The 24,304-nt window shown below is 44.9% G+C and overlaps 1 protein-coding gene across 3 annotated transcripts; it reads left to right on the top strand.

Annotated features, from left to right (window-relative positions):
- Positions 1–28: 28 nt before the first annotated feature.
- Positions 29–19,019, top strand: LOC118526173 (uncharacterized). Of its 3 annotated transcripts, none has more exons than XM_036077184.2 (6): positions 29–130; positions 15,091–15,350; positions 17,384–17,432; positions 17,726–17,832; positions 18,290–18,342; positions 18,618–19,019. In XM_036077184.2, the coding sequence occupies exons 1-6, from the start codon at positions 60–62 to the stop codon at positions 18,774–18,776; spliced, it is 699 nt and encodes a 232-aa protein (XP_035933077.2). In that variant the 5' UTR covers positions 29–59; the 3' UTR covers positions 18,777–19,019. The 3 variants fall into 3 exon arrangements, with proteins under 3 accessions (XP_035933077.2, XP_035933079.1, XP_035933080.1); XM_036077186.2 differs by lacking the exon at positions 29–130 and adding an exon at positions 14,321–14,832 and having other exon boundaries at positions 18,618–19,016; XM_036077187.2 differs by lacking the exon at positions 29–130 and adding an exon at positions 14,321–14,832 and having other exon boundaries at positions 15,194–15,350; positions 18,618–19,016.
- Positions 19,020–24,304: the final 5,285 nt, after the last annotated feature.

The following is a 24,304-nucleotide window of genomic DNA, read 5'->3' on the forward strand; positions in this document are numbered from 1 at the left end:
TGAAGAGGCTTTCCAGGGAGGGGCCAGGGCAGGAGGATGGGGTAGGGCGGAGAGCAGCCATGGTGAAGGCAGCTGCCTCTGCAAGACGGAAGGCTCTTCCCGCTGCTGAGGCTGCACCTCCAGGAGTCCGGTAAGTGGCTCCGGGGAGCGTTAAGAGTTCACTTTCAGTTTCTTCCAGCTTGTCTGGAATCCAGGCAAGCCCGCTGTAGAGTCGACACTCTGTGGCTTAAAGGGATGAGAGCAAGGCGCCCACCGTTCCTTACAGCGGTCGCTAGGGTGCTGTGATACGCCCTCAATCCCCTCATCGGTGCATAAGCTGACAACTGTGCACACAGATAATGGAGAGGAATTTTGTCCTTGTGGTTGGGGTATGTCGAAAGGCTTATAGGAGAAGGATGGAGCTGCCAGCTTGGTGCTCTACGGTGAGCCGTTTGGGAGCCTACAGGCAAATGTGTATTGTTGGGACAGACAGACGTATGTGTCCACCTGTCCTAGATCCCAAAGTAGACAGTGAGCACCTTGAGGGTAGCAGCCATGCCCTGGTCTAGACATTTTGGTTCTCCAAATCCCAGCACAATGGTGGGCCCACGGGGATTTGTCGACACCTGCCCCTTCCAGTACAGTGAATACCTGCAATGTGGCTAGTCCGAGCTGAGAGGTGTTGCAGGTGTGAAATGCATACTGATCTCGAGGACTTGGTAGGAAAAGAGAACAAAAAATATCCCAGTAATTTTTATATCAGGGGCGCCTGGGTGGCTCAGTTTGTTAAGCATCTGCCTTCGGCTCAGGTCATGATCCCAGGGCCCTTAGATCGAGCCCCGCATCAGGCTCCCTGCTCCGTGGGAAGCCTGCTTCTCCCTCTCCCGCTCCCCCTGCTTGTGTTCCCTCTCTCGCTGTGTCTCTTTCTGTCAAATAAATAAAAAATGTTTAAAAAAATTTTTTTATATCAGTACAGGTTGAAATAATCATTTTTTGAATATATTGGGTTAAATAAAATATATTATTAAGATTAATGTCCACTGTTCCTTTTTGCTTTTTAAAATGTGGTTACTACAACACTTTGAATTCATGTGTGACTTGTGTTACATTTCTCTTGGACGTGTCTGGTCTCTATTGCCCTGACCTTTGTCCTACCCCTTCTCTCTTTCCTCAACTCTCTGATCAGACTAGAGATGCCCTTCGCCTTGGGCGTATAAAGGCCTCAGAATCTTTAATTGGCCAGAGTAAGAACTCCTGTGTATTTAATACATGTTGAATCACTGATTACACCTTAACAAATGTGTTGCTCATACCATGTAATCTATAATCATACCCTGTGTTCTCGGATAAAGGAATTTGGGTGGCAGCAAGTAGGAGGGGGATTAACTTTTATTAAGCACCAGCTTCATAAATGTTTTCTCCTTTAACTTTATTTTCATGACAGCTCTGCGAGGTAGACATTATTTATTTTTTCAGATAAAGAAACTGAGGCTCAGAGAGCTCTGATAACTGGCTCAAGATTGCCCGCCTGGAAAGAAGCACAGGGTCAGGACTCGAAACCTGATGTGCCTAGCCCAGAAGGCAAGTTTCCCCCCCACTCCTAGCACATGGCTTCATTTTCTTATATTTGAAATAGAGTCCACAGGGGTCCCCCCACTTACTTGTAGGTCCTATTATGCCTGCACATGAAAGGAAGTCATTAGGGAGACCCTGGATGATTTATTTTTTATCACCGATTTCTAGACTGTGCAAGGAACAAGCCCAGGGCTTGTTCTCAGAACACCTGGGAACATTCTAGTCCTGGCATGGCCCCAATGTAACTAAGTGGCCCAGGATGCATAGCTTCCACCTCTGAAAACAAAGAGGACCTTTACTGTTTGTAATCTGCTGGCTGGGGAAACCGAATGAGGTTGCTCTTGTTGCTTAATCCCTAATGGGTTACACCTAGAGTTGAGGAATTTTGTTCTAAATTAAGATTTTTTTTTTTTTTACACTCTGAGAACCTGTTCTTTCCTTATGCCGAGATTTCTGTTGATTGCTGGAAACCAAATTCCAGATAAGGGAGTCCATGTTGCGTGGGTGGGCAGGAAACCTCAAGTTCATTTTCAAGGATCAGGGGACTTTTGACGACCGCCATGCAGTTAGTGTTTTCCAGAGTCGTTTTGTACATACTGCTGCATGCCTTGGAAATTTCGATCTGGTATAATTGCTCTAATGACTAGAAATCCTCACCCGTTTAGCAGATGGGAGAGGAATGCCAAGGCTCTTCAGAAGCCTGCTTATTAATCCTCCCTGAGAAGCCGTTTTAGAAGAGTGACATCAAAGCTGGGACGTCCCGGAGGAGTGCTCTTTTTAGGACTCTGACAGCCTGTCCCCTTGCTGAAGCTGAATGTAAAGAGCAAGCCGAGTCCCGGGGTTCTCCTGGCTGTAGCTCTGATCCGTCCACCATAGGCCGTTAAGCTCCCAAAGCTCCCCCCTCCCCAGCTCAGGCCCAGCGCAAACCTCTTTATCCAATGCGCACGGACTGCTGCGGACAAGGCCTATGGAGATTCATTCTCCAGATGGTTTGCCATTTCTTGTCGCCAGTCTCTGGAGGGTAAATCTAAGTGTCCTGCAGTAGTTAGTTCTTCTAAATGGATTTCAGGGTGAAGAGTGATTTTTATCTCTCTAACTGGGCAGAACCATACATTAATTCGCTGTCAGTTTTTGAGGCCTTGATGTTAAAAGAAATGGATCAGGGAATATACCCTTAATCTAAATCCCTTCGAAACTTGGTTCTGGGCTCAAAGGCGTGGTGGGGAAAAGGGACAGGCGGAACAGTTAGTAAGGTTTTGAAAACCTGTCTCTTTTTTGTTGTTATTAATTTATTCATTAATTGAATCATATGAGATCATGGTCTGCATGATATTGAGCATTTGGCATTATTTTAAAGTTGTGTTTCTATTTACATACACACTCTGTAACATTCTTGGTCAGCCCGTTTTTACTGAATTCTATCTTATATCATTTCCCTTACATTTCAGGCGATGAGTTCTGTCAGCTTTTATTTAACTGAAAATACATTTATTTTATTCTCATGTTTGAGGAATATTATCATCTGATATAGAATATTTTTTATGGAAGTGTAATTGACATACAGTTATATTAGTTTCAGGTGTACAACATAACGATCCAACAATTCTATGCATTACTCCCTGCTAAATGGAGTCACCATCTGCCAGCAAACAATATTACAACAATCTTATTGACTATAGTTCCTATGTTGTACTTTTCATCTCTGTGACTTATTTTGTACGTGCAAGTTTGTACCTCTTAATCCCCTTCACCTATTTCACCCATCCCCCCCCACCTTCCCTTTGGCAACCACCAGTTTGTTCTCTGTATTTAAGAATCTATTTTTTTTTTTTGTTTATCTCTTTTTGTTGTTGTTGTTCCTTTGCTTTGTTTCTTAAATTCCACATATGAGTGAAATCATATGGCATTTGTCTTTCTCTGTCTGACTTATTTTACTTACCTTTATACCCTCTGGGTCCATCCCTGTTGTTGCAAAGGGCAAGATCTCATTTTTTACGGCTGAGTAATATTCCATTGTGTTTATATACCACCTCTTCTTTAGCCCTTCATCTGTGGTGGACACTTGGCTTGCCTCCATAGCTTTGCTACTGTAAATCCTGCAATAAACATAGGGGTGCATTTATCTTTTTCATATACTGTTTTCATTTTCTTTGGACAAATACCCAGTAGTGGAATTACTGAATTATATGATATTTCTAGTTTTAACTTTTTGAGGAACCTCCGTACTGTTTTCCATAGTGGCTGCCCCAGTTTGCTTTCCCATCAACAGTGCACGAGGGTTCCTTTTTTGCCACATCCTTGCCAACACTTCTGTTTTTGTAGTTTTGATTCTAGCCATTCCGACAAGTGTGAGGTGGTATCTCATTGTGGTTTTGATTTGCATTTCCCTGATGATGAGTGATGTTAAGCATCTTTTCATGTGTCTGTTGGCCATCTGTATATTTCCTTTGGAAAAATGTCTATTCAAGTCCTCTGCCCATTTTTAATCAGATTCTTTCTTTTTCTTGCTGTTGAGTTGTATAAGTTCTTTATATATTTTATTTTATTTTATTTTATTTATTTTTTTTTTTTTAAAGATTTTTATTTATTTATTGAGAGAGAGAGAGAATGATAGAGAGCATGAGAGGGAGGAGGGTCAGAGGGAGAAGCAGACTCCCTGCTGAGCAGGGAGCCCGATGCGGGACTCGATCTGGGACTCCAGGATCATGACCTGAGCCGAAGGCAGTCGCTTAACCAACTGAGCCACCCAGGCGCCCCTAAGTTCTTTATATATTTTAGATGTTAGCCCCTTATCAGGTATATCATTTGCAAATATCTTCCTATTCAGTGGGTTGTCTTTGCTGTGCAAAAGCTTTTAATTTTGGGTATAGTCCCAATAGTTTATTTTTGCTTTTGTTTTCCTTGTCCAAAGAGACATATCTAGAAAAATGTTCCTATAACTGATGTCAAAGAAATTATTGCCTATGTTTTCTTCTAGGAGTTTTGTGGTTTCAGGTCTCCATTTAGGTCTTTAATCCATTTTGAGTTTATATTTGCGTGTGGTGTAAGAAAGTGATCCAGTTTCATTCTTTTGCATGTTGCTGTCCAGTTTTCCAACACCACTTGTTGAGGAAGAGACTTTCCCCATTGTATATTCTTGCCTCCTTTGTCATAGAGTAACTGACCATGTGAACATTGGTTTATTCCTGGACTCTGCATTCTGTTCCACTGTCTACTTTTGTGCCGGTCCCATACTGTTTTGATTACTACAGCTTGGTAGTGTATCTTGAAGTTTGGCATTGTGATACCTTCAGCTTCATTCTTCTTTCTCAAGATTGCTTTGGCTATTCAGGGTTTTGAAAACCTGTTTCTTTCATGAGTGTGCTTATTAGTAGCAAGTTCCTGTCGTTCAACACATTCCATGACTACTAACTAATCAAGAACCCTTGCTCAAAACTGTGTAGCTACAAATAAAAGGAGGGAAACATTTCATATGAACAAAAGCCCTGCTAAGTTACTTCTGGAAAACAAGCTCTTTTGAAGAACTTTCAACATGTCGGCGTACCTGGGTGGCTCAGTCAGTTAAGTGTCTGCTTTTGGCTCAGGTCATGATCCGAGGGTCCTGGGATTGAACCCCTCATTGGGCTCCCTGCTTAGCGGGGAGTCTGCTTCTCCCTCTCTCTCTGCCCCTCCTCCCCACTTGTGCTCTCTCTCTTTCAAATAAATAAATAAAATCTTTTTAAAAAAGATCTTTTAACATGTCAACAACTGAGATCATCAAGATACATGTTACCTTCAAATTAAATTTTTTTTTCCTGTGAAAATCTGTAAGAAAAGAAACTGTAGGTCAAGCTAACCTTGCAAGCAGCAGCTCTGATGGGAAGAAAAAGGCAATGATGCTGTTCTGCTTTGCTAAAGCTCGTTATCTCTGTACCCCTAAAAGACCATAACCTTCAGACTACATCTCAAAAAAAAAAAAAAACAACCCTAAAGAAAAATGACAAGGCTTACTATTAACATGGCTATTAGGACATGTCATTATCCCAGGGCACAGTGTGGCACTTTCAGAAACTGCCGAGGGAAATTTATGTGTGCTTTTTAACTGGGTCGAGAGCCTTCCAAGGCAGGGAGCACTCAGTAGGCACTCAATAGATGCTGAATGAAGAGGATGCGGTGAGGAGCCAGCCCTTTGCTGATTTGCCATTCTCGGGGCTCTCGCTGGTTCCTAAAGCTTCTGGAAGCGCCCTGCATCCTCTAAACCACAGAAGGGAGTGAGGTGCATTCATGTTCATTCAGCAGGACAAAGTGACGTCCCTGTTTAGATGCAAGTCTTGAGATCCTGGTGGAGCTGGCTTGGCAGTGCTGCCCTGGGGTACCCTGGGTGGGGATGGAGATAAGAGGGAAGGGGGAAGGGTGGCTGGAAGGAGCACAGTTCTGGTGAGGGTGGTGGTTGGTGCTTTCTGGGCGTGGTTGGAAGGCTTCAGAGGGACAAGTTCGGATGCTCCTCCTGCCTCTGGGCAATCCAGCAAGTCCTTCCTACTAGTGGCACAAATAGAAAAAGACCGAGGAAAACTGGCTGGCTTGTCTGGCAGGTGATGGAGGGGCGGGTCAGACTGGAGGGTGGGGGCGGGAGGACCTGGAAGGAGACAGAGAAGGGGCAGTCCTCACTCCAGGCAGCAGATTCTCCCCGAGCTGCCAGCCATGCTCTCCTACTCTCTCTTTCACAGTGGCCTTCTTACTTTACAACAAATATTTAACATCTATCTGCAGGCGGCTTTGAATTTCAAAATGAGCTCAATACAAAGTGCCTCCAAAGAGGCTCAGGCACTGGGTACACCAGATTAAGGTGACATTTACTGAAATGTGTTTTAAAATAGGATCTCAGGAACATGGAGATAGTCCAACCCTTGCTCATCACATATCAAAATCGATTCACGGCAACAAACAAAAACAACCAACAACCCAGGTTCATTGCAAAGCTGCTTCACTGACCTACGTGAAAAATAGGCAGTACTAGAAAGAGGTCAGAGCGGCAGGTACATTCTGGGCTTCGTCAAAGGCAAGAAGGGGAGATGCTCTGTAAACAGAAGGGGAAACCCAGGGGTTGTAGATAGAACCTTGACCATCATGAGAACGTTTTTTCTCCCCCTCCAGGTGCTGGGTTCACAGGCAGCTTCAATTATGCTCAGGCTGCTTTTGGCAATTCCATTCGCCTCTGAACACTTCCTGTTAAAAACGATCTTCACTTTCCAACACTCCTGTTGCGTCAGAACTGGCCTCTTAAGGTTCCCGACTCAGGCCACTCACGCTGGCTGGCTCTCCTTATCCTGATTCCCTCCTTTCTTTGAGGACCACTGCCCCTTGTTCTCCAGCCTGAGGGGAGGAGGCCAGCTCTCTCCCCATCCTACCCACCGTTATTCTCTTTTTTCTCCTCTCCTCTTTCTCGCTGTCTTTGAACACGGTAAATGCTCATTGCAGAAGAATTGGAAAACCCAGAGAAGTAATAAAAAAGAATATGAAACTCACCAGGAGTCTCACCACCCCGAGATAATTCTTACTAACATTTGTGTATTTACCTTTTCCTGATGTGGACGTGGAAAGATGGCAATAATATATGGCCAAGCGGGGGAAAAAGGATACACAGTGCAGACATAAACAGACACACATGCGTCTGGCGTGTTTATTTGAATGGAACATATCTGACATTCTGTTGTGTTATCTGTCTTTTATTGACTTGACAATAGGGTGTGAGCATCTTCCCCCGTCAATAAATGTGTTTTCATAGATCACTTTAATGGTTAAATGTTATTTCACTTTATGGATGTCCTACAATCCGCCATTTCTCTGTATTAAAGATGTTTCTCAACTGCTGTTATTGCAAATCACTTAGCAGTCATAGTCTCACCCCCAAATGCTGGCATACTGTTAAAAAACAAAATTCAAGAGGCGCCTGGGTAGCTCAATTGGTTAAGCATCTGACTCTTGATTTCGGCTCAGATCATGATCTTAGGGTCGTGGGATCATGTCCTGTGTGGGGAAGAGGTGTGAGCCTGCATAAGATTCTTTCTTTCTCCTTCTGCCCCTCTTTCCTGCTATCTCTCCCTTCCCCCTTCCTTCTCTCCGTCTCTCTCTATCTCTCTCTCTCTCTCTCACACACACACACACATACAAGTCAACTGTGTAAATTTGAAGATCTAATTCACTTTATTCAATGATTCATAAACTGGGCAACAGCCCATCTAGCAAGTAGAGGGGAGTTCCAAAGGGCTACAGATAGGGAAAGGTTTTTTGTTTTTTTTGTTTTTTTTTTTTAAGATTTTATTTATTTGCGAGAGAGAGAATGAGAGACAGAGAGCATGAGAGGGAGGAGGGTCAGAGGGAGAAGCAGACTCCCTGCCGAGCAGGGAGCCCGATGTGGGACTCGATCCCGGGACTCCAGGATCATGACCTGAGCCGAAGGCAGTCGCTTAACCAACTGAGCCACCCAGGCGCCCCAGGGAAAGGTTTTTAAAGGCAGGACAAGGAAGTCATAAATAGAAAAAAAAAATGATTTTAGGAGAGGTCACTTTCATTTGAGGACAAAAGGGTATTAATAAGTAGATTAGGGGCACCTGGGTGGCTCGGTTGTTAAACGTCTGTCTTCAGCTCAGGTCATGATCCCAGAGTCCTGGGATCGAGCCCCGCATCAGGCTCCCTGCTCAGCAGGAGGCCTGCTTCTCCTTCTCCCACTCCCCCTGCTTGTGTTCCCTCTCTCGGTGTGTTTCTCTGTCAAATAAATAAATAAAATCTTAAAAAAAAAAAAAAAAGTAGATTAGTTAATCTTCCTTTGGGGGATGGAGAGAGCCTATGTGACAGATTGCCTTACTGGTCCTGACCAGAAAACTCTGACCTGTTAAGACTAGATTTCTGGGGGAGGTTGAAACTGCAGTTAGAGTAGGCTTTATGTCCCGGTTTGGTGACTTGGCCTAAGGGACACTATTTTGGGTCTGTGGTTTTCTTTTTAACAATCCACATCCTTGGCTCTTTCCTCAGGATAAATTCCTCTAAGTGAAGTTGCTGGGCCAAAGAAGTAAGGTCATCTGCAGGGCCTTTTGATATACACCACTGAATTTCCCTTCAAAAAGATTCTAACAATTGACTTACTGCCGGCGTGTCCATCCCCAGAGCATTTACTAGGACTGAGCATTTTCCTTCTTTAAAAAAAATAGTTTTAAATTGTTTTAATTTAACTGCTTCGCTTATGACTGAATTAGAACTTCTTTTATAGATGTATGCATCTGGCCATTTGCATGTCTTTGTCCAGACATATCCTGATATGGGTTCAGTGCCGGAGACTGGGTAATAGGGCAGCGTGCAAGGATCACAAGACATGGCTAGTCTTAGGATGCACGGTTAAGATGAGTCTCCTCTTTCTTTTTTCTAGAATTTTCTATTTTGGAGAAGTTGGCGTCAATGTCAAGAGACTACGATTTCTTTAGATTCATATTCAAACTCTGTGTTATGTGTTTGGGTTCTTTGTATTTTTTCCTAATTTTTCTTGCAATCCATCAGTTATGGTTGACAATGGCGCTAAAAGGTAAATTCACATCCTGCTCACATTTCTGTGACAGATTCACGTAACCAATGGCATTGTGCTCTTTTATTGTTATTTTTTTGGACTTTCACCTCTTTCTTCCCATATTTATTCAACAATTCAAATAATTTCACTTTTTTCCTTAGGTAGCTTTTCATTTTCTGTTTATCATTCAATACCTTTTTTTTCACTCCAATATCTTAGGAGAAGCAGCATATGAACCTAGTATTTTATTTTGGTATTTGTAACTTTAAAAAATAGTATGTAGCAAGCTGTGAAATTTAGCTGCAGTTAATTTTTGTCTTGAAGAAATTTCCTTTAACTACCCATAAACAATAGCTGTGCTTTAATTCGCAGTCCATTATATAGACACCTCTAATGTATGATAATTAAAATTAAAATAATAATTAATTAAAAATCAAGATACTAATGTTAAAAAGAAATGAAATATTAAAAATAATAATTAAAGTAATTATTTTATGGAGACATAATGGTAAATGAGCATTAATTGCTACAAACGTGAGTTATGGCATAATGCAAATCTGATAGATTATCATTCGGAACCCCGAGCTACCATTCAGACAGCCATATGAATTTTAGTGCAAAATTTCAAATTTACCCGATACACCAATACTAATAGAGGATTTTTTTTTTAATTTAGATAAAAATCAAAATAGCAGTTGGAAAAGCAGCTCCTTGTTCAGAAGCATTATTTAACGTAGATGTCTTAAATCCGCGAGTTCTTTATCAACTCATTCTGCTTCACCTTGTGAAGCAAGTAAATGTCAACACCATTAGAAAAAGTCTTTTTATTTCCATGTGTCAGAAACTTATCATAATAAATGGATTTAGTTAGATAAAACATTTTTTGTTGTTGTTATCTGCCAGAAAATTAATAAGAATATAAACCACCTGGGACGCCCGGGTGGTGCAGTCGGTTGAGCGGCGGATTCTTTGTTTCTGCTCAGGTCATGATCTCAGGGTCATGAGATCGATTGCGGCGTCGGGCTCTGTGCTCAGTGTGGAGTCTGGTTGGCATCCTCTCTCCCTCTCCCTCTGCCTCTTCCCCTGTGCTCTCTCTCTTTCAAGTAAATAAATAAATCTTAAAAAAAATATATAAACCACCTACCGTGGGAATCAGCAGTTAAATAAAAATGTGAAAAAATTCAAAATGATAATGATGTGTATGATGCGGGTAGTTCTCTTAGATGCCATGCCCTTGAGCAATACACAACCTGAACAACCGCCCTTCACTACTCTAGATGTTTATGTGGCCATTACAGGTAACAGAATGCTCCTACATGCATAGAAACTACCTGTGTAAGAAACACAGGAGAGGCTACATGATAGTAAGACCTGTGTTTGGATGAAGGTCACGCTGTTTGCTGTGACCTTGGGCAATTCACTCACCACTCCCTAGGAATCCTTAGTCACCCCATCTACAAATGACAGTAAGTAGTATCAGCCAAGAGGCTGACATTCTGATTTTCTTAGGAAGCGAATATTAAGGCAATTGTTTGAGGCTTGCGAATAAGCCACTGTGCAAACTGAAAGCCTAAAGATGGTCTTTAAAGCAACCTCCAACCAATAAATGGCCTTGTCACAAACCTCAAGAGCACACAGGGTTTCTATTCTGAGAAATGAAATTTTGCAAAAACAACCAGAAAAAACAGTTAAGGTCTCAGAAATGGTGAGAATATTTACTTCAGAGGAAGCCAGGAGGAAGCTTGCTTAAATATCTTCCTCCCCTCCAGCCCTCGTCCGTTCCGCTGACCCCGCTTGATGACAGCAACACGTCCATCAGCGGCCAGCCTGGAGAAAAGGAATGTGTCCAACCTCCCATCCCTTCCCCAAGCACTTACTGGGGCCTGCTCCATTCCAGGCGCTGGCCTCGCCTCTGGCAGATAAATCAAATCAGACATGACCTCGGTCTGCGCAGGGCTCTTGAAGTCAAGATTGTGAACGGTCTTTCCTGCACCCCATCCTCCCAGGTTCTGTCCCTCCTTCCTTCCACTATCCTAGGCGACAGCTTCCCTTCCTCCTCAGGTGTCCGGCGGGCCTTCTGTTTTCAATGATTTCAGATATTCAGTGAGGGAAACGTGATGGCACGTTCCAGCGGCCGGACTTTGCTCGCAGCACCCTGGCCTCTCCGTGGTCCCAGCACTGCCCAGTTATCTTCCCTTGTCCAGCACCAGCACGAACGCCACCTCCCCCAGCCCCACACCAGCCTTGCCTTGTTACCCAAGCTGGAAACGAACTGTCCTTCCTCTCTGATCCAAGAGCTATTTGTCTGCACATCGTTTTAACAGCAGCTGTTGGAGTCACCGGCTATCTTCCCTGGGGTGGGAGGGGGAGCTGGGATCGCACTCTTTGAGCCAGGGCCGTGTCCAATTCCTCCCTAACTCTGCCCGGAATTAGCTTGATTAAGTCCTTCTGTTGGTGGCACTCTGCTATCTTGAGTCCACGCATGGCTCTCATGGTTTATTTATGGAATATTTTTTGGTCTCCTATATTACTCCACGCCCATTCCCTCCCACTCAACCACCCCACTCCTGCCATTGTTTTATTAATAAAAGTGCAACCTCTAATCTATCTAAATAACCATGAAGTTATACATTGGTGTCAACTCGAATGACACTCGGGTTGTTTTGGAGTGAATTTGCCCGTTGACTAAGGGAATGAAACACTGCCTTGGAATGTCAGGCGCCAGCAGCCAGCGAGGAAGGTTCGGGGCAGGGCTGGTGACCCTGGGAGTTTCAGTGGGAGGCGGTCAGCAGCTTTGCCTGGTATGTGCTTCTTCTTCCTCTCCAGGCTTCCCCGACTTCAGAGCCGTGTTTCCCCCGCACCTGGGCTCTCCCCGCTCTGGCAGGGCGGTCTACACAATGGCCACATTGCTAGCCAGGAGGCCCTGCAGAGTTTTCTCTTCCAAAAGATTCTGTCCTTGACGTAAACTGCCATTTGGGAACGGCCATGTCTGTTTCTCCTGTGGCTTGTGGTTTGCACCCCTTGCAGAAATGCCCCTCTCCCGCTCTCTGGGGAAGGAACACCATGAGTCCCCAGACCAGAAGTTCTCGAACTTTTTGGTCTCAGGGTCCCTTTACACTCTTAAACATTATTAAGGAACCCAAAGAGCTATGTTTATGAAGGTTATATCTATTTATATTTACCATTTTAGAGATGAAAACCAAGAACATTTTTTTAAAGATTTTATTTATTTATTTGACAGAGAGAGAGACAGCACAAGCAGTGGGGGCAGCAGGCAGAGGGAGAGGGAGAAGCAGGCTCCCCACTGAGCAGGGAGCCCGACTCGGGGCTCGGTCCCAGGATCCTGGGATCATGACCTGAGCCGAAGGCAGATGAGCCACCCAAGCCACCCAAGAACTTTTTTAACTATTTAATTTAATTAAATTAATTAAATTAATTAAAATTAAATTAAAATTAATTTAATTTAATTTAATTAAAAAATAATACTAAAACCATTTTGTACTAACATAAATGACAGTTTTATGGAAAATAACCATATTTTCCAAAACATGAAAAATATAGTGAGAAGTGAGGCATTGATTTACATTTTTGCCAATTTCATTATTAGTATCTGGCTAGATAAACGGGAGCTAGATCCTCAGATCTGTTTCTGCATTCAGTCTGTTGCCCTATCACATGGCAGGTAGCCTTTGGAAACCTCCAAAGTACACTTGAGTACAAAGTACTATGTACACTTGAGAAAGACTGAGAGTGAAAAAGGCAACTAGCGTCTTAGTACTGTTATGGATGTAGTTTTGACCTCACCGACCCTCTGAGATCTCTGGAACCCCCAGGGAGTCCCCAGACCACACTTTGAGAACTGCCCGCCGCTTTATACCATTGGTTTCTTGATGGCAAGGCCATCTTCTTTTCATCCTTATAGTCTGGGTTTTAAGCAAACTATGGTTATGACTCAGTAAATCTTGTTCAAAATACTTGGAAATATCCGTGACCTTGAGGAGTATCCCCCCACCACGGCAATAGCCCCGGGAAATACTCCACTTATTGGGGGGACGCTACAGATGTTGATAGCATTTGGATTCTTTTGGGGGACAGCCTCGAGAGGCGTTGGTAGTTCTGTTGAATATTCTCAGTGGTCTCAGATCTCTGTTCTTTGAGGAGCGTTTTGATTTGGGGGAAGAGCCAAGGGCCATCTAGAGTGAAATCTGGTTAATGATATGGGTAGTCAGTTGGGTAATACTACATTTTGGATTTTTTTAAAAGTAACACTGACTCCTTAAAATTTGGATTGCAAATCTACTTTAATAGCCATTCCCCAATTCTACGCATTTATATGTGTGCAAAATGATGTTTGAGCATGTTTAATAATGGCGCCATTGTTTGAAGAGCAAAAATTAGAAACTATTTCGATGTCTACTACTAGGACACCAGTTAAATAAACAGTGGGCATCCATAGAATAGAACACTCAGCAGCTGAAAGAAAGAGAAAGTTCTATACGTGTTGATAATAAGTTAACTCCAAGATATATTAAGTGAAACAGCAGAGGCAGGACAATGTATATAGCATGCTATCACTTGGAGGGAAAAAAACTATTTTGCATGTGTGTGTCTGTACGTCTGTGTGTGTCTATGTGTTTGCTTATGTATACACAAGGTGTACTCTAAACTGGAAATGCTGATTGCCTCCAGGACGGGGGGAACAAGCTAATGGGGGTGAAGGGGTGGGAAAGCAGCTTTTCAAAGACCATCCTTTTGTACCTTTTAAATTCTGAATGATATGAATGCTCCCTAATTAAACAAAAACTTTTAATCTAAATAAATAAATAAGACAAAAACTTTTAGAAGCTCCAAACTAAAAAGATTACAATGTTCCCTCCTCCCTCCAAAATTAAAAATGAAATAATTCCTAACACTTAGAAAGGCTATTCTCCAAAGAAAAGTCCTTAGTTGTCCTTGAGTAGTACGACTATCAGAAGGAATGTACAAAGAGCAAGGGGCCATGTGCAGAGGGGACCCTAGAAGGGGACATTTGTGACAAGAACTAGCTATCTTTGTAGTGGTGCCTTATTCTTGTCGCCCTTGTCCCATTTCACAAATAGGGAAACTGAGTCCAGGCAGGCTAAGGGACTCATCCACGTCGCCTGGGCTCTTGGTTCATTAGGGGATTTCCTATCTGCTTCTGCAGATCTTTTTAGGGCGATGTGGTGGGGGGGGACAGAAGGGGACAGATCCTCTTTTATTTGGTCTTAAACATACCTCTATCCTCGCCTCACACCCTGAACAGCAGGTGAGTGGTTTCAATGGCGCCTGGTGGGGTGCGTCTCCCTGACTCTACCCCACACCCAGGAAGGGCGTCCTCCTGCACGTGCCTCCAGGACACCGCTCTCAGTGTGTGGTAGGCACAGCTCCCCTATTTCTAAAATCGGCATTACCCACTTTACCACCTATTTTGTCACACTCCATCACCTCTTTGTCACACGGTTTGGTTGGTTCAGAGGGCCTTTGGGCTGTTTCAAATCAACTTCCCTTTCAAAGGATAAAGATCTGCCATCAGCGAAGGGATGCAAAAGTCTGTGGTTGAGGCTCGCCACGACTCCAGTGGGTAGAGGCTGCGTGGCCCTGGTCGGGGTGCTAGAAAGCAGTTTTTGGCTTTTGTTTGTTTGTTCACCAGATACATATGGGAGCTATTGGGTGCGTAGGCACTGTTGGAGGCCCCGGGGATGGAGGGCTGATGAAAACAGGTAAGTGTTCTTGCAGAGCTTGTGTTCTTGCGATGAGAGACTGACAGTAGTCAAAAACCAAATAAATGATAGAGGTAAATTCATATACTAGTAGATCAGAGGGTGACATGACAGAGAGAGGCTGGGGAGTCCACTCCAGCCAAGTGCTTGCGGGAGGCCTATCTGAAGATGCTTTTCTTTGGAGAGAAATGCTCTCACAATGCTCTTTGAGGACCTCCCCTCCAGTGGTGGGATGCTAACACCCGCCCCACCCCACAGGCTCCATGATGGAATGAGAAAGGTGGAGAAGAGAGGGGCCAGTTCCCTGGGGTTCCGTGTCTGCCAGCTTCTGCTAAATACCTCTGAGAAACTCTGCTTCCAGCTAAAGGAGACCACCTGCCCTACGACCCTCAGGACCTGGCACAGGAACTGCCTGGGTGGACTCCCTGGCGAAATGAATTGGACCAACTGTAGGTTCCAGAACGCCAGAGCCAGCAGCAATGCCTTCCTGGACGACCCCACACCACCGCTCTGCTCTGGTAAGACCAGCTGAAAACCAGCCCAAGGTCAAGTGCCTATCACTTACTGTTAAATCATAGTCTGACCACTTAGTTATCAGCTCTGTGAAGTAGGTATTCTTACTATGTCCATTTCACGGATGAAGAAAATGAGGCTCAGAGAGGTTAAGTGACTGTCCTAAGATCACACAGTTAGAAAGTGCCCTGAGACCTAAGTCACTGGACCCTAGAGCTCAGGCTCTTTCATGACCATCCTTCACGCTCGTTCTCCTCATTCCCACTGACCCTCCTCTGCCTTCCCAGGTATGTCTTTGCCTTCCTAACCCTGGAGGGACCCCTCATGCTTTCTGTCCTCCTCGTTATAAACAAGCGTACCCTATCCCAGCCAGCTACCCCCTCTGGTGCCCCAGGCTCTCCTCTCACTGCTCCAGGCTTATGTGCACATCCCCCTGCACATCAAGCCCTATGACTTGGTTCCTCATCTTCGGTGTTGATGCCATGGCCACTGGGAAGATCTGGTTTCCAAATCCCCTCCCTACCACTCACTCAGAAGGTGGGCAGGAGCTTGTCAAAGAGAAACTTGGTGAGGCCAACTATCTTACTCAGAATGGGGGCAGAAAGAAAGGGGAAGTGGACCATGAAGGTGCCTGACGTAATTCTATTTGGCCTTAGTGCCCCAAGAGGCTGTGATTCTTGGTGGGTCCCCTCCTAGATACTATTTATCATCGGTGGGTATCAGGTCGCCCTAGGGATGCAATAAGTTCCCTTCACCCAACCTGGGCAACAATCTCTGCATTTGGGTGCCTGACAAGCCAGCTCCCAAGGCGTGTCTGGAGAGGTGCTACCTTCCATAGGGGCCGAATTGTGCAGCTCCTCTTTATGGGGGGAAGGAAGTGGGAGGGACTTGAGTGCAGACAAAGAGAGCTTTGGGTTTGGAGTCCAAAACTCCATGGCTCCAGCACTCGTGTGAGGCAAGTGGCTTATCCTGAAGCTTCGCACGGGCCCAGTGGGAGGGTTTGACTAGGTATGTTTTACGATTCCTTCGAACTCTGAGAACCAGGGACAGATTGTATCTGGACGGGGGATGGGCTTGGTGTCTCCATCCCTTGATGCGGGAGAAATGCTTTCACAGTGTGGAGCATAGCATCGCACCCCCGGCCCGCCCCCAGTCTGGGCAAGCTCTCATGCCTGCTACGTCCACCCAGTATCAGCCCAACTTTCCAGGGTCCTGACCCCTTCCAACCCCACCACATGTCCCTCTCTGGGTACCCCTCATCTGCATCATTCTGGTCATCTTTTTTCTGAACATCCTCTCATATCTGGTATCCCTTAACCCTTTGTAAGGGGGAGAACTTGAGAGTGAAATGGCCACACAAAGACAGCAAAGTGTAACATGCATACACACACAATTTGAAGTCAGAGAGATGTGGGTTCAAGTCCGAACTTTGCCACTTACTAGTTCTAGGACCTTGAGCAAGTCTGATCTCTGTCTGAACTGGTTTCTTTATTAACAATTATTCCTATCTCATTGTCTATTTATGAAGATTAAATAAGATAATGAATGTGCCTGGCAGATATCAAGTCCCCAATAAATGGTAACTAATATTGCATTGATATCCTGTAGAGCTCATTTGCATGTGTGCTGTGAGTCCTTTTGGACTGCTCTGACAAATGACCATAGACTGGGTGGCTTATAAACAACAGAGATTGGTTTCTTATAGTTCTAGATGCTGGTAGATCCAAGATTAAGGCAGTAGTACATTCAGTGTCTGGTGAGAGCCTACTTCCTGGGTCAGGAATAACCATTTCTCCCTGTGTCCTCACATGGTGGAAGGGGACAGGGGGCTCTACAGGGGTCTCTTTTATCAGGGCACTAATCCTATTCACGAGGGCTCTACTCTCATGACCTACTCCCCTCCCAAAGGCCCATTTCCTAGTACCATCACATTGGGGGTTAGGAGTTCAAATATGAATTTTGGCAGGATGCAAACATTCAGGCAATAGCATGTGTGTGAAAATTACTCTCAGATTTCCTTTCCTTTTCCTTTCTGCAGAAAACTTCACTACCCTGAAGCCAGAGGCTAAACCTGATGAACTCAGCAGGTAGATGAAGGAAGGGCTGGACCCATGGACGAGCAGTACTGGGAATTGTGGAGGAAGGGTCTGCTTGGCCTGGGTGTGGGGATTGGTGTGAGTGGGACCATGGCTCTGGAGGTTGGGGCAGAGGAGAGAGGCTCAAAATGGAGGCAGGAAATGGTTGGGTACCAGAGACATGGAAGCCTAGTGATGGAAGAGCTCCCACAAGAGTAGGAAGGCCCCAGGGCAATTCTGTGGAGGGTCACTAATGCCGGCCAAGCAGCTGGGACATCCTCGTTTCTCTTGTCTGCTTCCCCCAGCTTAGGCACTGCAGCGGCCGTCATTTCTGGCTCTGTTGGTGTTGTGGCTCTCATCTTGCTCCTGGTGGGTCTCTTGTCCATGATGCTGAAGAAATGGAGACATGAGAGTGAGTTGAACAAGCTGGCCCTGGAACAGGGGTGGAGATGGGGATGTCTCTCCTAGGGGGCAGCCTTGGGGGGTGGGAGGAATGGGTGAGCTCTGGTGTCTGTTCTCTAGAGCTACCAGAAACTCTGCATAGAGCAACAGATTTATTTATGGTACAAATTCTTTATGCTGAAAGCCATATACAAGCAATCTGCATATATACTTATGGTTTATGGCATCAACTAAAAGAAATATTGATGCCACATAACCTCATCTAAGTAATAACCCAAATTATAAAGTATACCAATAGTGCTCACTCTCCCATCTCATTTTGGGCATTTAGCTTCCTCTCAGGAGCCCTGTGGGTTCAATACAGTGAATTTTGCATATCAAAGTTCAAACCTAAGCCCAGCAACCAACCAAGTCAAGGTAGTTACTACGCCCACTCAAGCTGACTCTGAATTTATTAATTTTTCTAGGACTATTTAAGAAACAACTGAGGCACCAGACCAGCTTTCTCCATAAAACTTCGGTAAGGAAATAGTCATTGTACCTAGAGGAGCTTCCGGTCACCTCTGCCATGATTCCATGCTGTTTCCTATGTAGACCCCATATAGGAGGTAGTGGGGATGAGGCAGAAAACAGCCCTAAAGTAAATGTTTTTGAAGATAGAGGGAAATCCAAGGTTTGCTTGGCAAAAACCCAATATTCCACCTGCAGTCCTGCAGGGGACCCAGTAGCTGGTATTGTTTATGGAAGTCTCTAGTGCCTAGATATCTGTCTCTAACTGGGGTCCTATCTCTGAAGGAGCTTTCCTACCATGCTGATGCCATATATTCCAATGTGATCAACCTGGCTCCCTGGAAAGGGGATGACTTCGCTGTCTATGCCAACGTGCCCTCTTTCGACCGCCCCAGGAAGACGTCACCAGACCAAGTGGAATATGCCTCCATTGTATTCCACTGATGGGAAGCCAGCGAGATGCTTCAGGTGGAGCGTCAGACCTATGCCCCAGCTGGATCCTGAGTCGGCTTGTGCTTTAGATGGGTGGTGTGTGTGTGTGTGTGTGTGTGTGTGTGTGTGTGTATGTGTCTATTTAGAAAAATGCATAAAACATATTCTAATGACTGTAAATGGCTGGGTATTTCTTCTAATTTATTGGAAACAAAGTGCAGCTCTAATGGGAAGGAGTGGCATACAAGAGACAAAGACATGCTGGTCCCGGCCACCCCAGCCCCAGAAGCAGGTTCCTGAGACACCTAAGAAGACTTCTTTAGCTCTTGCCCCTCCTGAGGCTAGGGTTGAGGAGGAGGGTTCGTACTGGTCAGGGCTCAGCTTCTGGATTGTGTCTCTCTTGTTCTGCCTTGTCAAGAATTAACATCCTGCTCGTGTCCATGGAGACGTGAATGGTTGCCTACCTTGTATGTCTGCCCGACAGAACCGCTGCGCGGTATAGCAGGTGTGGGGAGAGTAGGTGGCAGGGGCAGCAGAGACATGTGAAATGCTTCTTACTGAGGGAGCAAGGCCTGGTGAGTGCCCGCAAGCATGGAGGGCCCCCCGGGAAAAGAGTGTGGAAGGAGTGCCTGGCCGAAGTGGGCTACATGTCACCACTGACCAGGGACAGCTCTGTGGGAACTTTGGAAGATGTCTAGAATTACAATTGGGTCTCTCCTCCTTTTCTTCATTTGAAAACATGTATTAAACATCACCATGGTCTAGACTCTGGGAATCTAGCTGTGACCCCAACAGACAAAACCTTGTCCTCACAGAGCTTACCTTCTAGGAGGGGGACACAGTCAACGAAAAAATGAGCAACATACACAGATGGGGGCGTATGCTATGGAGAAAAATAAAGCAAGTCGTGGAACGTAGGGAACACCAGGTGGGAGCGGGATGATCAGGGGAGGCCTCACCATTACTTGACCTAGAGGAAGTGACGGTAAATGGGGAAGGACATTCTGGGAAGAAGGAATAGCAAATGCAAAGGCCCTGGGGTGGAAGTATACCTTACACGGTCAAAGAATAGCAAGGAGGTGAGTGTGTTTGGAGTGGAAGGGAAACGGTATGAGGAGATGAGGTTTGTACAACAAGTCACCTGAATTTGGGAATCAGGAATCCAAAGCAGCATTTCCCATAGCATATTCCACCGAATGTTCGTTCAGAGCAGCCTGGTTTGGGAGGGAGTAAGCCTCTGGCTGTACATACCACTCTCTGCACTCCTGTTGCTCTTCTTCGTTGATCTCCAGCATTCTCCTCACTCACAGGGGACGCCTGAACTTCAGGCCTGATCTTTACGCCACCCTAATCCTTTCATCACCCAAGGTGACTTAAATGGCAATTATTGGAATTAAAGCGGGTGGAAGCCACTGCTTGTCCTCTAGGGAAGGTAGCCAGGTTCACATCAGTAAGAACACCATACCCTATGGCTCCATTCCATTCATAGGGAAAGAGGAGTGGGGGAGGAGGTAGAGAGGAAGCACTAATATTTCCAACCCTCTGCCATCTTTTCTGTGTCAATCAAGGGCAAGTCCAGGAGTAGACAGCCTTTTGTTTTGGCAGAGATGTGTGCTTATCACGTGCCCTGGTGTGCTGGGGACTTAACTGGTGTACACCTGCTGTCCCAGCGACATTATTATGAGATCCCCTTTCACTCAAAAGTGTCATAGTTTGGATGGTACAGTATGCGGTCACCCATTAACAAAGCTTTGAAAAAGCAAAAGGTCTAAGACCAAGTAAGGAGGGGAAAGTGAAGATGTTTTGTACAATAAAGTGAGAATGATTTGGGGGGGCGTGGAGGAGGCTGGGAGAATCATGAGTTAGGGGGATAATGTGGAAAGTTTTGAGGGGAAGGGGGGTTAAAGTCACAGAAAATACTTCTACCGCTACAAACCTCAGGAAAGCCTGCTGAACACAACAATGCCTGGTGCAGGTATTTTGGGGAAGGGAAAAGGGGACTGAAATACGCATCTTGGTCAGCATAGAGCAGAAATAAGAAGGAAGTGGTAAAAGGTGCTATATGAATGAGTTGGACAAGTCAGGGGGAGGCTGAACTCAGAGCTGGAAGTGAGAACACAAACCCTCTGGAAATTCTCAGAAATCTCGGGGAGGACCCCAGAGTTTCCAAAGAACCAACAGCTAGAATATTGAGCCAATGGTATTAAATCTTAATGGGTAGATTGATTTCTACATAAATCTGGGTTGTAAAGTTTAAACAGGATTCTTTAGTGCAAGACTTCTCAGAGCCTTCAATATGTAATGTAATCTGTGAACGGCCATGTAGTATTCTTTAAACTCCCTTTCATTCCCCGACGAGCATCCCATAGGACGGAAAGTATTCCTTGTAGCACCTGTGGGAAGAGCTGGTATAAGGGGGCACCTGCCTAGATGGCACTGTCACAGAGGGACCCCGGTGACCAGGGAGGGTGCAAGGTAGTCACTAGACTTTCATGGTGGCAAATGGGGTGACTGACTAGCCTGAAGCCAGGACACCCCCTCCACCAGCCTTGATTTGTGCACAAGAGCTCCAAATTCTTAGTGAAGCAGCAAGAGACATCTCTCTATGGTAGTGGCTCTCAGCTGGGAGAAAGTTCTCTCCCCCTTCCAGGAGACATTTGAAAATATCTGGACACATTTTTGATTGTCACAGTCAGGTGGGGGGTGTATGAGTGTTACTGACATTGGGTGGAGACCAATAGATGCTGTTAAACATCTTATGATGAGCTGGACACTCTCCGCCCCCCACAAAGTAGAATTATCTTTCACAAAACGTCAGTAACACTGTTCCTAAGGAATCCTACTCTAGGGTCCTCCTGGAGTTCATGTGCGAGCCCACCTTGGTGCCGGCTCCTATAGATATCTAAAATAAAGATATTGCCCCAGCTTTCTCTGACCCAATCTTGGGACCCATGGTGATTCTAACACCAGTAAAATGAACACTTGATGATAATTAAGAAATCTTAACAACTAGAAGGAAGGATGACCAACCATCCCGATTTGCTGGGGACTGTCTCAGTTTTAGCATTGAGAATTCTAGGTTCCGGGAGACCTGTCAGGTCTGGGCTAACAGCTAGGACTCCAATACTAAACCGACCTTTGTGACTTTGGAGCAAAGAGCTGCCCTTCCCAGTTTGGATGGGAGAATTCTGGATATCTCCAGCTAAAGCCTGGAGGGCAAGGGAGTTATGTGCTCCAAAAAGACCCAGGTCTTGGCTTTAAGACAAATTCCTCTAGCTCATCCTCAGAAGAAGTTGTCCACAGCTCAGCAGCCTGGCGGGGGTAGCTGTCTTCCTCTCTTTGCTCTCCACCCGCACCCACGGCTCCTGCCCTGTATCACTCTCCGAGGAGCTGCTCAGAGCATTTCGCTGAGTGAGTGAATCGGATGCTGATCTTCTAGAAGATTTTTGGGAAATTCTGTTAAGTAGGTTGAGTAGCTTTTGTGGCAACTGTTCCTTCTCCTGGAAAAGCATAATCCTGCGAGGCTCTGAAAACCCTCAAAGAAAATGTATCTGTTTTAACAAGGGATTTGGAACATGAAATACTTTGCAAAGTCCTAAGAGAAATCTCTCTGTGTGACTGGAAATGAGGCTCACTTGCTCTCTTAATGTTTCTATTAGAGGATAGAAAAAGCCAGCTTCCCAGTGCCCAGCAGGGAGGATTATTTTATCACTGACATTATTTAGAATTACTGGCACATGGTGATAATAAAAAATAGACTGCCTTTAGTTTTATTGTTTTAAAATCCTCTACAGACAACGCAACCCTTTAACTCCTGCTTCTGGCTCTGTAAAATGGAAATAACAATGGCTACTTTAACAGGTGTTGTCTGATGATGTTACATGAAAATATTCTGTAAACTATAAGATGCTATAGAAAATGTGAAGAATTACCAACTAGTTATTACAATTGATTATGTTTAAGGAGTTGTTTCTCATTGATTAGTTGAGTGAACTAGATCAGCAGGACTGTGTTGTCATCATTAGAAGGGACTGGCCATTATCCATTAACACATGTTTTTTTGTTTTGAAAACCTGCCTCAAATATAATTTAGCAGCAGCTACTCATAAACAGGAACTCAGCAAACAAATAAATCGCATGACCCCCAATTTTTCACTTCCTTAGGAGCTGATCATCTACGTGGGGAGCTAACATAGACACAAAACAGTGGAAGAAAATTTGTGTGCAAGGTAGGCTAGCCCGGATGGACAAAATGTACAACAATGTACAAAGTTCCAAACTTAAAGAGACTGATGAGTACAGAGGAATGCCCTTCATTTTCAAAGGATTCTTGTTTTTAGAAAAGGTTGTATTTCAGACTTTGCAAAAATAGTGTACTCTTCTAATATACTCTGAAAATACGTTTCTGGGCATGGAATGTTGAAAACTGGATCTAGTAAATTCATTGACACCCCTTGGAAACACACCAGCTGGGGCAATCTTGATTGCACAAGGAAAGTGGGAGGGACAGGTGGGGGCTCCAACATGTTAGATGGATGTTCCTTGAGGCCTGGTATCTGTGCACTCCTGTCCCATTCCTGCTATGTCTTTACCATGCTTTTGGGGTCTCCTGGTCAGGCTCCCCCTGTCCTCTGATATTGGAGCCCCTCTGGGCTCTCTCTTGGGAGCTTTGTCCTCTTACTTTACTCCCAAAGGCTTCAGGATGCCACTGAAATCAACATCTCTAACTGCAGACAGAAGCTGGGGCTTCTCTGACCAAAGACTGTGATGAGTCCCTCTGCTATCTATTCCCTGACTCCTTTTAACTTTCCAGAATACAGCATTCATCACACCTTTGTGTGATTTTTTAAAATTTATGTACTTATTTTTATTTTTTGAGAGAGAGAGAGAAAGAGGAGGGGGCAGAGGGAGAGGGTGAGAGAGAATCTTAAGCAGGCTCAGGGCTTGATCTCAAGATTCTGAGATCGGTCATGAGACCTGAGCTGAAATCAAGAGTCAGACATCTAACCAACTGAGCCACCCAGGCTCCCCCTTTGTGTGATTTCTTATCTGACATCTATGATCCCAATCACATGAGGATGAGGACCATGTCTATCTTCTTCACTCTGTATCTCAAGCGTTTGGCACAGGGCCAGGTGCATCATACCATCAAGAAATATCTGCAGAATGAATGAATGGCAGAACCATTTTGGGGGGAATAACATAGTGGCCATCGTAGGAAAGCCCTCAATTTTTTCTATAATTCTTTTTTAATAACAGCTTTATTGAGGTAGAATTCACATACCATACAATTCACTCATTAACACTCATGCGGTTTTTAGCATATCCACAGAGATGCACAACTAGTACCACAATCAATTTTAGAACAATTTGCATCATCCCAGCTCTCAGTAGCTGTCACTCTCCATTTCCTCGTATGTTATTTTTAAAAGATGATACACACTGGGATTGAGCCCCAGGTCAGGCTCTGCACCCAGCGGGAAGTCTGCGTGAGATTCTCTTCCTCTCCCTCTGCCCCTCCCCTGCTCCCACGTGCTCTT

This window comes from Halichoerus grypus, chromosome 7 (genome assembly GCF_964656455.1).
Source record: "Halichoerus grypus chromosome 7, mHalGry1.hap1.1, whole genome shotgun sequence".
Taxonomy (NCBI): Eukaryota; Metazoa; Chordata; class Mammalia; order Carnivora; family Phocidae; genus Halichoerus; species Halichoerus grypus.

What these genes read in the sequence shown, in the direction of transcription:
- LOC118526173 (XM_036077184.2), top strand. Translation starts at nt 60, where the DNA reads ATGGTGAAGGCAGCTGCCTCTGCAAGACGGAAGGCTCTTCCCGCTGCT. An exon ending in AAACCTGATGAACTCAGCAG is followed by an intron (nt 17,433 to 17,725) that starts GTAGATGAAGGA and finishes TGCTTCCCCCAG; the next exon opens with CTTAGGCACTGCAGCGGCCG. An exon ending in GCTTTCTCCATAAAACTTCG is followed by an intron (nt 18,343 to 18,617) that starts GTAAGGAAATAG and finishes CTATCTCTGAAG; the next exon opens with GAGCTTTCCTACCATGCTGA.